This window comes from Liolophura sinensis, chromosome 8, assembly GCF_032854445.1.
Source record: "Liolophura sinensis isolate JHLJ2023 chromosome 8, CUHK_Ljap_v2, whole genome shotgun sequence".
NCBI classification, from domain to species: Eukaryota; Metazoa; Mollusca; class Polyplacophora; order Chitonida; family Chitonidae; genus Liolophura; species Liolophura sinensis.
The window spans coordinates 48,530,136-48,546,959 of record NC_088302.1 but is presented as its reverse complement, the minus strand read 5'-3'; the positions used below and the strand labels follow the sequence as shown (position 1 = coordinate 48,546,959).

The following is a 16,824-nucleotide window of genomic DNA, read 5'->3' as shown; positions in this document are numbered from 1 at the left end:
ACAGATTTGAGCAGCCTTCATGATCGTTTCTTTTTATCTATGCATCTGTAATTTAAAAATATTAGTAAGTAATGATATTAGCGTTAGTTATAACCATAGTTTGCATTACTGGCAGAAGGGGAAACTATACTGTATATTTCATTCAGAAAACTTAACATTGTGTCTAAAGACAGAAGGTGTAAGATGAGCGCCAAGCAATCGGGTTCACTGTTTGTGATGTGCCCTCCAATCAGTTGCTAAGTATTACACACATTATTTGGCCCAGCAAATGAATAATTCCCATGTTTCAATCACCTTATTATTTCGATATAATCAACAAAACAGAGATAACATTTATTTATTTGATTGGTATTTTACGCCATACCGAAGAATATTTCACTTATACGATGGCAGCCAGCATCACGGTGGGAGGAAACCAGACTGAGCCCGGGGGAAACCCACGGCCATCTTCAGGTTGTTGAAAGGCCTTCTCCCTTACACAGAGATAATAAGTGGATAGGCAATCCAGAAGAAAGATTACAAAAAATTAGCAGTTCAGCAAAAATGTAAAAAAGGTAATGTATATTTGTATGCTTGGGGTTTTACGTTTTATGTCTATGAGGAGTTTCGCTGTGAGTTCAAGTCCAGCTCATGCTGGCTTCCTCTCCGGCCGTACGTGGGAAGGTCTGGCAGCAACCTGCGGATGGTCGTGGGTTTCCCCCGGGCTCTGCCCGGTTTACACCCACCATAATGCTGGCCGCCGTCGTATAAGTGAAATATTCTTGAGTACGGCGTAAAAAAAAAAAATCTATGAGGAGTTATTAGGTGTGTGTACACGTAATGTGTCTTTTTGTGGCAGGTTGGAATTCATATCGTCAAAGTACCACCGCGACTGAAGTATCATGCCGATGACCCTATTCTGTCACATGATATTGAAACCGTATCAATCAATCCTGTTTCCTTGGTCTAACACGACGCGAATAAGCCTGTGGGTTTATAAGCCTAGTACTTATCTCTTATCTCTTATCTCTCACATGTTGGTGCAGCTAATTCAAATTACTCCCCATCCCTATTGTAAAGTATGCCCTTTGTTCTTGAATAATTATGAGGTCACCCGGTGCACTGAGATTTGGTGTCCAAACCAAGCTTACGGAGTTAGCTAACATTATGAATTTAAGAAAAGTATCCTAACCGCATTTTCTATGCAATAATATAGACGTAAAGCATGTCAATGTGCCGAGCTTGCGGTGTTACGTGTCACTGGCAAACATTTGGTAGCGAGTATGACTGATTTTACAAACAACTGAAGATAGGCGATGTGTCGAAATAAATAGATCGGCGGGGCGTAGTGCGTAGTGTTCTTGGCATGGCGTTCCAGTTAGCTGGCTTTATAAATGTGTGGGAAAGGAGACACCGTTATATGCCACCATAATTAAAATTGGTGTTCAACGAGCGTTAGATTTCGCAACCGGCCACACCAGCCCTGATCTCTTACTGGAATTAAGGCCCCACTAGCAGCAATCTAATAAAAAGTTTGATAAAACATAGGCGTAAATACATGCACAACGCCGATAAACAAGGCGTAAAATCGCATGGTCCTTATGGCCCACCGTACAAACGGTTGTTGTGTACGGCCTGTCGAGTGGCGCACAGTACAAGAAGATCGTATTAAGTAGAGTATGGCTTTGCACAGGGATTAACCTGCTTCCAGAACACACGGCATCATTCCTAAGTCCACATCGATTCCAGAACATGGCGAACCCCTGGTAAATATTCCATGGTAGTACCGCGCTGCACGGCGCCGTTTACCTATATTATCGTGGTTACACTTGTTGATTGCATGGGTCACTGTATGGCGTATGTATTTCCCGACGACGGCATAGCTACAGAGTCTCCTATACATAGGCCTTATGCTTGCAGGCATTTTGTACCTCGTCTGATCTTGATCGTGAGTTTCCTCCCATTCAGTATCTGAATGAACTGTCACCTAAGACAATGTACGATTATACGCGCTGATATTTACACTGAAGTCTATTTATGTGCATGCTTACTGCAGGCCGGCTTTCTTCTGACTCTGACCCTCCAAGTCTACATTTACTGTTAGCTATGGCCACAGTGTGAAGCGAAAAGGCTTCCCTCAGCAATGCGATACCCCAAAAGCACGGCGCTAAGATGTTGAAGCTTCTGATCTTTCAACGTCACTAAGTGTAAGGAACGGGTTACTAAAACCAGCCAGTCCCCATTTGTTTACATCACTAATAGAGTGGGTAGATACCCAGCTCATGCTGCCTTCCTTACAACTTATCACAGCTGTTTCAAGAAAATCCTAGGGAAAATTACTGTATGTAAACCATAGGCAAATGTGGCCTGCGATAAAAGGGCATTAACAGACCACTGTACAATCACAATCAGTGTTTTTAGCCACGAAGGCAGAGGTGAAAACCTGGGTTGGTGGGTGTGTATATGTCAACAGCCAGCTTTATATGGTAACCTACAAAATCGGGTTAAAGCTGGTCACATAATGATATGTTCATAGGACAAGCCAGACCTCTAGCTCAGAAAGGACGCCAAAGTGACAATGACCCACTCTCGGCTAGCAAACTCTAGTCTCTTGCGTGTTCTTCACACACACACACACACACACACACACACATATATATATATATATATATATATATATATATATATATATATATATATATATATACACATGGGGGACATGTGAAACACTAGTCATATATATATATATATATGTGTGTGTATATATACATATAGATATATACATATATATATATATATGTGAAACACTAGTCATATATATATATATATATATATATATATATATATATTATATATATATATATATATTAAATAATGACTACTTTTTCTGCATATTTATATTTGACTGTTTATGCGTATGTATGTCTGACTACTTGTAAGATCCTCCATGCATGTGCCTTACCGTTTGTCAGGTTCTCCACATATGTGCCGTACCGTTTGTCAGGTTCTCCTCGTGTGTGCCTTACCATTTGTCAGGCTCTCCACGTGTGTGCCTTACCGTTTGTCAGGTTCTCCACGTGTGTGCCTTATCGTTTGTCAGGTTTTCCAAATTAATGTCTGTTTGTAACGGTCTTCACGTTCATGTCTGACTGTTTGTAAGGTCTTCCACGTTTATATATGACTCTTTGTAAAGTTCTCTACCTCATTGTGTGACAGTTGGTAAGGTTTTACACGTTCATGTCTGATTGTGTATAAGGGTCTCCGCGTTTATATCTGAGTGTGTGCAAGGTTCTCCACGTTCATGTCGGACTGTTGGTAAGGTTCTCCACGTTTATGTCTGATTGTTTGTAAGGTTCTCCGCGTTTATGTCTGATTGTGTGTAATGTTCTCCGCGTTTATATCTGAGTGTGTTACAAGGTTCTCCACGTTTATGTCTGACTGTTGTAAGGTTCTCCACGTTTATGTCTGATTGTTTGTAAGTTCTCCGCGTTTATGTCTGATTGTGTGTAAGGTTCTCCGCGTTTATATCTGAGTGTGTACAAGGTTCTCCACGTTTATGTCTGACTGTTGGTAAGGTTCTCCACGTTTATGTCTGATTGTTTGTAAGGTTCTCCGCGTTTATATCTGAGTGTGTGCAAGGTTCTCACACGTTATGTCTGACTGTTGGTTAGGTTCTCCACGTTTATGTCTGATTGTGTGTAAGGTTCTCCGCGTTATATCTGATTGTGTGCAAGGTTCTCCACGTTTATGTCTGACTGTTGTTAAGGTTCTCCGCGTTTATGTCCGATTGTGTGTAGGTTCTCCGCGTTTATATCTGAGTGTGTGCAAGGTTCTCCACGTTTATGTCTGATTGTTTGTAAGTTCTCCGCGTTTATGTCTGATTGTGTGTAATGTTCTCGCGTTTTTATTTGAGTGTGTACAAGGTTCTCCACGTTTATGTATGACTGCTTTTAAGGTTCCATACGTAGAATCTGATTCTTTCTCAGGTTCTCTGCATTTAAACCCGAGGAGCTTACTGAGATAGCGGACCGGACAGGTAAAAAACTGATATATTTTGAATATGACGGGATCCTGTTTCCTCCCTTCCCGGGTATCGACAAGAGATTGTCCGCTCTACCAAGCTTCCTGGAAGAGATGACGATATAGTGATAGCAGCATTTCCAAAATCAGGTAAATTAAGTTAATGGTTTAAGACGCACTGTTTTAAAGATATTAAAATTCAGAAAGGAATCAATATAAAGAAGAAGCAGATAATATAATAATGATCAAATGTGACGTGAGTTGCTAACAGACGTGTAAATATGTTAATATATCGCAATTAATTCTTTTTTTTCAAGAATTAAATGAGCATGCCGTGATTATTTACCCATTAAAGCAGGTGTGCCCAGTTTCCTCCACTATAATACTGGCCCCGAAATATGACATATTCCTGTGTGCGGAGTGAGACACCAATCAAATAAATCAATAAATAAAGACTGTGTAACTGTAATGTAGAATTGAAATGCTCTCCGTGTCTGTGGCAGTGCGCACCAAGTTGTGCCCATCTCCTGAAGTCGAGTGCATTGAGTATCAAAAAACGAAGGTTTGAAATTAATGTTAGAAGCGTGATTAGCGTGTGGTGATTTTATGAACTCATAAACTACAACTTTTTCCACAAGGCTAGAATTTTTTCCACAAGGATACAACTTTATCCAAACGTTACCAAATTATTCACAATGCTACAACTTTAACCGCAACTCTACAACTTTATCCACAACGTTACAACTTTATCAACAACGTTGCAGTTTTATCCACAACGTTACAACTTTATCCACAATTCGTGAAAAAATCCTTAATATTCCTTTCTATGTTGATCCAAAGTTTAGCGGACATTTGATTTTAAATATTAAAGTTTTGTTTAAATATTCGCCTTAATGTGTACAATTGTCTGTGGTCAGGAACTCACTGGATGTGGGAAGTGCTCCAGATGATACTTAACAATTTCCCCGGACTATTCTGGTCGTGAGAAGCTCGAACAGTTTCTGGAAATGATTGACGCCGAGGCTCTGGGCAAGCTGAAATCTCCCAGAGTACTTAACACGCATGTTCGTCCCTCACTTTAACCGGAAGGACTTTGTCAAGCGGAAGTGCAAAGATTGTGTATTAATACGAAACCCAAAGGACGCCTACGTCTCGTTTTTCAACCACACCAGGAGTATCAAACCATACCATATTCCTATGACGGCGAGTGGTCGGATTATTTTGAACTTGCAATTCAAGGCAAGAGTAAGTATTCGGCTGTCTGTATTTGGTCGAATATGTGTAATTAACCCGGTTGTTCCCTATCCAATAGGCTGATTTAATTCTGTATTTTTGTAATATAGCCATCATTCTGTAGTGGTATCCGTTCCACTCATCATTGCTTGTTTCCTAAAACAAAAACAGATTCGATTGCGAATCCAAGACAGGATGTTTGCAGGTATTTTGTCAGGTGATATGGTGTCCCCTGTTTCTAATCTATTTCCATCTCCCATAAAAATATTAGGCTATATAGAAAAATGTTAATGCGTAATACATCAATCATGTAAATTAATGGTTTTGGGTGGTTATATTCGAGTGCCATTTTGGCGTTTTGAGAATCAGTGGGCATCGGCTGTCAAGGCTATATGCCGTGCTTTATGTAGAATTTACTAATTGCTACCGTATATGTATATTTAACGTTAATACTGTAGAGACCCCAGGCTTTGTTACACAGTTGTGTTAACCCGAAATACTGCTTGGGTGCGAATGTAACAGTGGTGCTGTTACAAGATTAGATTTGATTTCATCCAGTCTCCGCCTTTTTTCTGTTTGCATTCAAGTGTGATAACATTTATTTATTTGCGACTCTCAAAATAATAATAATCTAAATTTAACAGAAAGTCTGTTGTCTGAGTGATGATAAAATGTCTAATGTTATTGCAGCAAACTACGTGTATTCGGTTGATTGCAGCACAGATATTCTATTAGTTTAACCTGAAGATTGTTTTATATTAACAAGATATTAAGTTGAATATGACGTAACACATACACATTCTAGCATGTCTCAGTCAACAGAATTTTCCGTTAAAATTAACAAATTATTTTTTTCAGTGTAGAACGATGCTATATCTGAGACATTTGAAATTTCTGGCTGCCATGTCGTGTCCTATTTTTGTACCTTCTCACAGCGGAGACGAATTTGTGGTTTGACTATGTTGACGCATGGGACAAGTTTTTCAAGGATCACCCAGAGTTGCCCGTCTTAACTCTTTACTACGAGGAGTCAAAGCAGGTGTGTTACTAATGCCTGCTATCTGAACTGTTCAAGTTTATTTTCTTCATTTTATTTGATTGCTGTTTTACGTCGTACTCAATAATATTCGAGTTAAACTTATACTACGGCGACCAGCATTGCGGTGGTAGGAACCTGGACGGATTCCTGGGAAAACCCACGAACATCCGCGGGCAGTCCTTCTAACACACATTCGGAAAGAAAACCAGTATGAGTACAGCGTAAGACCCTATGTATACACGCATGTACTCCCCCTGTGAATACTGCCTCTGTTTTATGTGGTTTTCACTTCTCTCTACTTCTTTTTTTCTATAAAATTTCCACTCAACTTTAATATGGTGATACCACATTATATGATTATCATATGCGTAAATGTAATTCGATGTGTAGATGCCAGTACTGTATATATTTGTTTATTTATTTATTTGATAGATGTTTTACACCATATTCAAGGATGTTTCACTTATACGAGTCCGACCAGCATCATTGTGGGAGAAAACCGAGCAAAGCCCGGAGAAAACCTACGGGCATCCGTAGTCCGCTCATCTGGCATACCTCCCCACGGATGACCGGACATTAAACCAGCATGAGTTGGACTTGAATTCACAATGACCGCTTTGGTGAGAAGGCTCGTGTGTCATCGTGCTGCACTAGCACACTACCCACCGGTGCAGTATGATTCTTCCTTCTGCAGACTTAATGTAGACTGAACCTAGAGGTGTTGGTAGCACTGTACATGGTTTTAATTGTAGATTTTATTTGCATGTGTAGCCAGCCTGACGCTGTTGGCGCTTTATGTGGTTGTCACTTTTATCAGTTTAATGTGTACCAGTCCTAAAAATACCGCTAGCACCATATATGATTATTACTTTTCCTGATTTTATGTGTATACGTGGTAAGCTATTGCACTAACGAAAAACAACAAGAGGCTGCAAGATGACCTTCAGTCATTTAAAAGGGTTTTTTAAATCCTTATCCGAGAGTTTTCCGGGAGACGTGTGATACGCTGGGGAGGTAAATAGATACACATTTCATGTTTCTGGTGATGATAATTCTGCCCTCACCCCGCCTCCCCAATCCCACGAGTCATGCGATAGCCCTATTCGCCAACATGTTTGGAATTGCCGATCTTGAATTTATTAACCTATTTTTCTTATCAGTAACTTGTGTGATTTGTGCAATTCTGGAATATATTACAGCAATAATGTAATGTGACTTGGCTCATTTGAAACATGCCAGATAACTGCCTCTCTTTGCGTGTTTCAAATTCAGACATTGCTTGTATAAATTTGATCTTCTTTCACACACAGGATCTGCTAACTACCGTAAAAAAGTTGTCATCATTCATTGGCGTGAACCTGACAGAAGATGTGTCTAAAGAGATCGCTCTTGCCTGCAGTTTTAGCCAGATGAAAACAGCTAAAGTAAAGGCTTACCCAAAAGAGCATCTGTTTATTTGGGACAAGGGGGAATATACCATGTACCGAAAAGGTATTTTATTGCGTTTCTTATCATTTTTAGCAATTTCCTGCCTTCTTAGCGTGAGCAATCTTTTGGCGTAGGTCAGAACTAAATGCCTTTGAAAAATTTGTCTCACGTCACCAGTGTGTAGTTTGAGACCAGTTGCTGTTTTGAATCCAGTTTGGCCAACCGTTTTCTTTTGGGTAATATCTTCTTTTACGAATACCTTAGTATTACATTGACCGAAAATGCATAGAGTGCACGTATCTCGAGAAGACATGATTTCAGCCCTCTTTGGAATATTGCAAAATGAGTAAGGAATGTGGATAGGTCATGCTGAATTTGTATAGGTCATGATGAATTTGTATAGGTCATCTTTTGTCCACCAAAAACAGTAAGTTTTAGTTCAAATATGGCTCGGAGTTTTGTTTTCATACTATATGAAGATCATCATTAACCAGGGAAATATGTTTCCTGAAACTTCCACCAAAGTATTTCTGTGTGTTGTCAAAGTTACGTTTTGGTTAGCATTTGTCTTCATATCTAAAAAGCAAGTGTTAAGGTCTGTCAGCAACATGCGGATAATCATCGTTTCACGCTTTCCTCCCGCTTTAATGCTGGCCGCTGCTGTACAAATGAAATGTTCCAGATGACTATGTAAAATCAAATAAATAAATAAATGAATAAATAAATAAATAAATCATATGTGAATTATAAACATTTTTATATGACGAGTTTTGCCATTATTATAAAGTGGGGAGGGGGGGGGGGGGCAATTTTTATTAAATTAAAATCTGTCGAAGTTGGCAAGAAGCCGTTCACAGTACAATGAGTTAAGAAATTCACTGTGGAGAGAAGCTAGCTCTTTATGGGATAGAGAGTTCAGTTTTTTGTGATTCTTATTTTATCAGAATACTTTTGCGAGAGTAAAGATATTTGTATTTAATTGTTACCATTCAAGTGTTTTAGATATGAAGACAAGTGTTACCATGAATTAGAATCGATAATTATTAAGGTATGCTAATTCACAACAAGCGGCAACCGCGGGGTAAAACGGGATTGAAAAAGGAGTATCCTTACGGGTGTGTCAGCAGCTGTCAATCACAGCTATAGTTGGGTTCGCTTGTTGAGTTGAATGGTTCCCTACACAGGGGCAGTCCCTCGCCCTACTACATCAGGTCCTCTACAGATCCCCCAGTTCTTGTATAAGCGGTTCTTTAAAGATTACCTGCTTACTATCACCAAATGAAGGCACTAATGATTTCAATCTGTTTTTGTTTTCACACGGTGTAGGTGTGGCGGGTGATTGGAAAAATTACTTCACTGTGGCCCAAAATGAGCGCTTCAATGCCCTGTACAAAGAACGGATGAAGAACTCCAAACACTATAACAGATATCTGGATCAGTGAAGTTGTGCTACTTGCGTGCAAACAGCCTGTTTTCTATACATCTGTTTATTAATTGTGATTAATCATTTTATCATCTTGTCTTGAATTAATTTACATAAGTAACTTTACAACATCTGAAACGTGACTTGAAATTAAGCCTGAAAACAAGCTGCTGAACCATATATACCATATACCATGACCCTGGTGGTTGTAAATGGCAACTGCCTTATTTGGGTTTGAAGAAATACATATCTAGTCTTTCTACTTTGGCATTTGCATAATTCCTTAATCTGTATTCAGGAATATTGTTTAGTGACTTAAGCCTAGCTCACATGGACGATATTTGTTGTCGAAAATTGGATTTTTTCTGATCCCGTGTCAAATCATTCGGAATATCGGTTACAACAACACAAGCAACTTTTTTCTAAGGGCCTCTACATGACTGGTTCAAAGTTATATTATGACACAAAATGGCACTACATCGGCATTTAGCCTATACCCACACCAAATCTCTAGCGGCGCTGTTTAATCACACGATCCCGATCGCCCGGCGAATCCTGTGCCCGGTTCATTTGTTTCTGGATTTTGTGTTTTCCAGAGTTTTTTAGAGTCGGAATTTCTTGCTTAGGTTAACCGCTATCTGAGTAAATTTAGAAAACAAAGGTCTTTGATGTGCTTTCGAACAAGTATACGTTTGTTCAGTTGTAAGGCCACAAAACATCATGCTACCTATTTAGTTATAGTTAAACAGGTATCGACGCGCGGCCTCTTATTATTATATACTGGGTTTGTATGTATACAACGTAGCCTTGTTAGAGAATGGTTGTAGTCGTGTCAAATTGGAGTGAAACAATAATGATTATCATTCATTTATTCTTCATGGAGCCTTCCCTCTTTGCGTGGCTGACCTTTGGTTCATTATGTACGGGGTAAAGATAGACCCTAAGCAAATGTGTCATTATACATTATGAGTCAGTGTTTACTTAGTGTAGCTGTATTTACTTAGTGTAGCTGTATTTACTTAGTGTAGCTGTATTTAGCCGGTAGCGTTTATCGTAGTTATGTGCTTCATTTTCTGAGCACCTGGACGACTTGTGCTTTATTATTATTTGTCTGCAAAACAGTCGGAGGCAAGCAATTGTAAGCCGGCCTCGACAAACTGATCCCGCAATATGTTGATGGTTGAGTATACAGTTGGTTTTGTTCTTGAGGAGTTCCTGCAGTGTCGTGTGAAAACCTCAACCGTTTATCGGGTGTCTGACGAGCCTGGAACAGGTCACTGCAAAACCAAGCGTGAGCTGGATTCGAACAACAATCCTCAGTCGTCTGAATCGTTTGCTGTCCGAAGGCTGGAGTCTTCTTTTTCGCGCACAGCACGTTGTCAATAATAACATCAAAATAATAGTATTAACTGTTATTCTTGTAATTATTATTATTATTCTTTTATTTCCTTCTACAGTTTCTTTATGTCGTTTCAAACATTTATTAATTGTCGTGACGATACACTGTGTATATTATCAAAACAACGAATAATAAATTCATGATTTTACAATTTTCATTTGTATGGATTACAGGGTAACTCATTGGTAAAAAGATTGATTTCTAATGTGAAGTCCAGAATATGAGGACGTTTATGACTAATTCATATTTGGTCTGCCAGCAACCTGCAGATGGTCGTGGGTTTCCCCCAGGCTCTGCCTGGTTTCCTCCCACCATAATGATGGTCGCCGTCATATAAGTGAAATATTCTTGAGTACGGCCTAAAACACCAATCAAATAATAAAAAAAATAAATTAAAGCAAGACGAAAAAACCATAAGAGTCAATTACAGCGAATGATGAATAGAACGTTGAATATATACAAATACCTGGAGTCAACAAGATACAGAGCAAACATAATGACAGCGTAAATGTCAAGTTATTTTCAAGCTATGTTGCTGAACGGCGTTATAATGCCACACTCATAGCACAGTCATGAACAGTCAGAATATGAACCATGGCAGAGGTCAAATGTCAAACGATCGTGATCGGGCATGGATGAACGGATATCAACCATTACACTGTCACCATTGTCCTGGTGTACTTCACATTATCAGTAGAGTTATCGTCGTGGTTACCTTGTCCAGGGGAAATCAGTTTGAAACGCCATCGGTACGAGGTTTGGCAAAGAGTTCATATGTGATTTTCAAAGGTTGATCGTTCATGTATAATAACAGAAATATAGGATTTTTTTACCATATGTATGTACCTGGTGTTATTATTTTATTATCTCGTCTCAACAACAACATGTGTATCATTTAACACCTTTTGCTAACAGTAACAGTCTATTTGATTTAGGCGAGGAACCTGTGTGGCTCAGTTGGTTAGCGCAGCGTAATAAATAAGTAAACAAATTTAGCCGGTCGAGCGATTAACCTTACCGTCACGGTGTGAAATAGTGGGGCGATTTCAGGTCTACGGTTCGTCGGCAAGTTCAGGACGGGACAGCTGTCACTTGTGGGGCGGTATCCTGATATCTTTCCTACATTCATTTTGTGGAACGGTTTCGTTGAGAAGTAAAATGTGATGGGGTATAACGTAAAGCATCATCCAGTAGACGTTTAGACGTTACGACATCATGGTGACGTCCATGACGCAATGATATGGAGCATATAAGCGCGTTTTTTAACACAAGCACGTACATACAATAATGGAAAGTATCCTTTAACCAGCTGTCTTAACAGATGAATCCTCTAAAATAACTATAAATATCGGCACGTTACGTTGTACTGATTTGCCCACAGTTCTGTAAACACCCACCCCACCCCTTATTATCTTATAGAGGAGTTTCAAGTTGGAAATCTTTTGCAGTCAAAGGTACAAACAGTCCTACTGTGTCATGTGAATGGTGGAAAAGGTTAGGCGACCTTTGTTGAAACTTATTTCTGTCTCACCCTTTTTCAGAGGTACAAATAACACCTGTTTCCTTTAGGAACTTCTCAAGTTTACAAACGTTAAGAATCTCAATTTTCTCTATCATTCGTCCACTCTAAATTACCATTTTATGACACTTTTTTCAGACGCTCGTGTTGTGGTAAATGTGATCAAAAATATTTGCCTAACATTTCTGACAGGCCACATGATATATAGTTGGGCTTTTTCTACCTTGATCGATGAACGAGTTCGAACTCGAAACTCCCCTATTAAGAGATGTCACATCGAATCTCGAAACTCTCATATCAAAAAAGACACTAATTCTATACTAACTGTATATACGTGTCTTTAGCCTCACAAAGGCGAATTGGGTCCAAGCTGAATAAATCATTGTTCACTTTCAATGCAAGAGTAATACGTCACCAGTTTGACCTGAAAACGTCATCGCAAAGACAAGAGTAAACAAACTACTGACTATCGAACACATGTAATATTCTGGAGAAATTCTACGTTCTCTAATGAGGTTCCCAGCCAAAGACTTGGGAATGCGTTTGCGATGGCTCGTTCGATTGCTCGACACATTCGCTAAAGGCTTGACAAGTGTATTCATTTTGAAACATTACCTCTACCCTCCAACCAAACAGTACTTATCTAGTAAAATTAAGACAATATTCTCGTGTTTCATCACACCATAGCTGCTGGCAACACAACTGTTTATCTCGTCATGTGATGCACAGTTTTATCGCTTGATCTGTAGATACAGCTTTTCGTGTGTAAGATTAAATTTATGTCCCTGATTTAGATCTAAAATTTTTTTCGAAAAATCTTCTTTTTCTTACTCATAACCGTCACAACAAAGTAAATCAAAACAAAATACACTTTTTTCTCTTAACATTTATTCCATTCTTCTTGAAACTTTTATTCGCCTTTACTTTCAGTTTAGACTTGTACATTTTTGTCGCCATATCGTTGTTCTGTAGATGTATGCCTACCATGTAATATAAGGACACGACGTCATGAGATACAATATATGCATTCTTATAAAAATAGCGTCTTTTGTTGATAAGTAGCGCAACACTAAAATAACATGGTGAAGCAGATAAGGATAATAGATAATGTCTGATAGGATAAGCGAAAGTCTATAATTCGGTTCTTCCTGTCTTCGTCCCTGACGTTGAAGGCTTGGGCAATCTAGAACGGGCCAATGCTACTGTTGTTTGCTGACAGTACGCAGACAACATTTCACAGGAAGTCAGAATCCAACTGTAATTGTAGTAATCTGTAATCTACACGTCTTGTATTTTACTGACGGTATCCTAATGGAAAGATGTACACGTAAGCTGAAATACAGAAGGAACACAGAAAACAGCTTGACATTAACAGCGGTAATATGTGTCGCATTGCTAGAACCAAATACGCGGATCTCAATGATCTCAGTGACAAAGTTTGCATCATGTTGCAACATTAAACAATGTGGTTTAGACTGGAAAAATAAAGAAATAAACATCTGATGATGGTTTACGATGTGAATTTGTCATAAGACGAAAATTAATAGGAAAATGTACACATATAAATGCTGTAAGAAAATAAAATTGATGACTCTTTAAAAATTTCGCAAAATGTTTCAAGTTTCAAGACTTTATTATGACAGTTCATGGCAAGAATATTTATTAATTTGTTTTCGTGACTGTAGCAACCCTTACTAACAGTCTAGCATTGTTCACAAAATACTGCTGGATAGAAATTCTGATATTAAATTTATATTTTAAATCGGCACAGATATGTAATTAAAACATAAATCTTCATTTTACAATACCTTCATTTCCCTGTGTGGTCTTTCTTTGATTCCCACTTCAACTTCACTTTTTTATTCTTTTAAAATTCTGAAACAAAGCAATCATTGTTAAACTGTTAGTTTTATTTCCGCAAAACGCTTCCTGTACTATTCAATTATTAAAGAACTATATAAACTGTATGGACAATATTTGGCTTGTGAAAAGCTTCCTGGACCTACCGGGTCAATGTGTAAATCGCTCGTTAACTGAAATAAAAAGGAAAACAAATTAATTAATTTACAGATAAACTCAGATATTCAGTCATTTCGTTTATCCATTAAGTATCTTAAAAAAGAATTTCTACTTCACCAGACCACAACGCATTTAATTATTTATTTATTTGATAGGTGTTTTACGCCGTGCTCAAGAATATTTCAATTATACGACGGCGGCCAGCAATATGGTGAGAGAAAACTTTAAAACCCACGACCATCGACTGGTTGCTAAAAGACCTTCCCACTTACGGCTGGAGAGGAAGACAGCATGAATAGCGACCGCATTGGTGAGAGGATCCTGGATCATTTTGCCGCGCTGGCGTGTTAACCACCTCGACAACGAAGGCCCTCTCCAACAACATATTACAAAGCCATCTAAAAGATTTGTAATTCCCAGCAGACACCAATCAATCTTAAGTAAAGAAAAAGCTGTACCTGAAGTTTTTAGTTTTCAGGTTTTAGTTTCGCATAGGAAAAGCCTTCACGCCGTACCAAAATGATTATGATTTGAACTATAGATGGTATTTATTTATTTGATTGGTGCTTTACGCCGTACTCAAGAATATTTCACTTATACGACGGCGGCCAGCATTATGGTGGGAGGAAACCGGTCAGAGCTCGGGGTAAACCCACGACCTTCCGCAGGTTGCTGCAGACCTTCACACGTATGGCTGGAGAGGAAGCCAGCATGAGCTACTATTGATGGTAGGTTTGTAGGTAAAGGGATCATGACGTATTTGAGGTTGTGGTTTTGCATATTATTGAAACCAGTCTTTACGCCTTGTTAAATAATATCACTTGAATACTAACCAGGAAAAGCATGAATGAAACAAACTACCTGACAGTAATGAATAGACATCCCTGATGATGAAGCACATTACACACATACCTGCATAATTTGTCTGTTTCACTTTGGCGCAGCCGTCATCTTTCTGTGAACAGAAAAGAATAATGAAAAAATGACTAGGCTAACATGGAGACAAATCTTCTCAACTTAAACGGCTCTAGATGTGACGCAATTACACTATATGCGTCTAACCATGTCAGTTGTTTAAAAAAAAGTCAAAACTGCATTTCAAATTTGAAGATACATACATTGTTTAATATAACCCGTCAGGTCAAATGGATTTTAAATGGTACAAAAACACCTCTGACAGTCCCTCATTTACTGTGACAAGCTGAGAATATTTGTTCAATTTGACTCATAGGACGTAACAATAATAATTTACAAGAACAGCATTGTACGCCACAATGGTCAGCATAACGAATACACAACAATCGTCAGCATTGTACTTAACAGTCGACAGCATTGTACACATGAAACATCAGCATTGTACTGAACAGTCGTCAGCATTGTACTTAATAGTCGTCATCACTGTACACAACAATCATCAACACTGTACTTAATAGTCGTCATCAATGTACATAACAATTGTCAGCACTTTACACAACAACAGTCAACATTGTACACCACAGTCGTTAGCATTGTACACAACAATTGTCAGCATTGTAGTAAACTGTCGTCAGCATTGTAGACAGCAGTCGTCAGCATTGTACTTCACAGCCGTCAGCATTGTACACAACAACCGTCAGCATTGATCTTAACACTTGTCAGTGTTGTACTTAACAGTCGTCAGTACTGTACTTAACAGTCGTCAGCATTGTACACAACAATCGTCAGCATTGTACACAACAATCGTCAGCAATGTACAGAACAGTCGTCAGCATTGTACATAACATCCGTCAGCATAGTGCACAACAGTCGTCAGCACTGTACACATCAATCTTCAGAACTGTATGCAACAGTGGTCAGCACTGTACACAACAGTCGTCACCACTGTATACAGTCGTCAGCACTGTACATAACGGTCGTCAGCACTGTATACAACAATGGTCTGCATTGTACATAACAGTCGTCAGCACTGTACACAACAGTCGTCAGCACTGTACACAACAGTTGTCAGCACTGTACACAACAGTCGTCAGCATTATACACAGCTCTACTGTTAACTATGAATACAATGATTGAATGGTTCTTAACGCCATGCACAAAATTTTATATTGATATCACCGCGGACGGGACACTGGTATCACTGAGGGCAGGTTACTGATATCACCGCGGGCATGACACTGATATCACCGCCTGCAGGGAAACCGGTGTGCACTGAGTGGACAACCAACCTTCCCCAGGTGCCTGACAAACCCTTTAACTTGAGACCACAGCCAAAAAGAGCCAGAGTTGGATTCGAACACGTACCTCATTGGTCAAGTATCTGGTGACCTCAGCGAACAAGCGCTTTAGTCGCCTGAGTCAATGTAAATGCGTCTGATCAGGAAAGTACTGTTTCATTTAATTTTCTGTACCCCATAACATTTTCTGTACCCCAAAACATTTTCTGTACTCCAAAACATTTCTGTTCTGAAGTTTTATTGACAATCTAACTTGTAGATGTACATATCAGCTTACTCTTAAGCATAATACTTACTTTATTTTTATACTGTATATTGGTTCTAATTGTTCTGTTACTTAAAGGCACTGTTTTTCTAAAGTTGTTCTCCATGCGTACTTGAAGTGCATCTCTATCTCCTTGATTAAGAGCCCGCAGAATAGTAAGCTGCAAATAAGCAAGAGTAGTTTAATAATTTTTTCATCTGAATTTACGTTTTACTGAATAATATTTCATTACAAGACATCGCTTCATGGCTGTTTCTAAAGAAAACGGGAGATGGCATATAGCAGAA

The 16,824-nt window shown here is 38.9% G+C and overlaps 2 protein-coding genes across 3 annotated transcripts in view; one reads left to right on the top strand and one right to left on the bottom strand.

Moving 5' to 3' along the window:
- The first annotated feature begins 1,612 nt into the window (after nt 1-1,612).
- Nucleotides 1,613-10,672, top strand: LOC135473623 (sulfotransferase 1C2A-like). Its single transcript, XM_064753484.1, is given in 8 exon segments — nt 1,613-1,745; nt 3,966-4,124; nt 4,503-4,512; nt 5,089-5,187; nt 5,190-5,244; nt 6,168-6,271; nt 7,582-7,762; nt 9,026-10,672. Coding segments are annotated over 8 exon segments (738 nt in total). The 5' UTR covers nt 1,613-1,731; the 3' UTR covers nt 9,142-10,672.
- A 2,267-nt stretch (nt 10,673-12,939) lies between these two features.
- LOC135474002 (carbonic anhydrase-related protein 10-like) overlaps nt 12,940-16,824 on the bottom strand; it is a 51,769-nt gene continuing 47,884 nt past the window's right edge. Inside the window, exons 8-12 of one of the 2 annotated variants that reach the window (XM_064753979.1) lie at nt 16,569-16,697; nt 14,972-15,014; nt 14,047-14,073; nt 13,849-13,915; nt 12,940-13,372 (exon numbers count right to left, since the gene is read on the bottom strand). In XM_064753979.1, coding sequence (XP_064610049.1) covers nt 14,051-14,073; nt 14,972-15,014; nt 16,569-16,697 — 195 coding nt within the window. In that variant the 3' untranslated portion in view covers nt 12,940-13,372; nt 13,849-13,915; nt 14,047-14,050. Of the gene's footprint in view, nt 13,373-13,848; nt 13,916-14,046; nt 14,074-14,738; nt 15,015-16,568; nt 16,698-16,824 lie in introns of those variants that run through there. The other variant, XM_064753978.1, reaches the window with a different exon arrangement.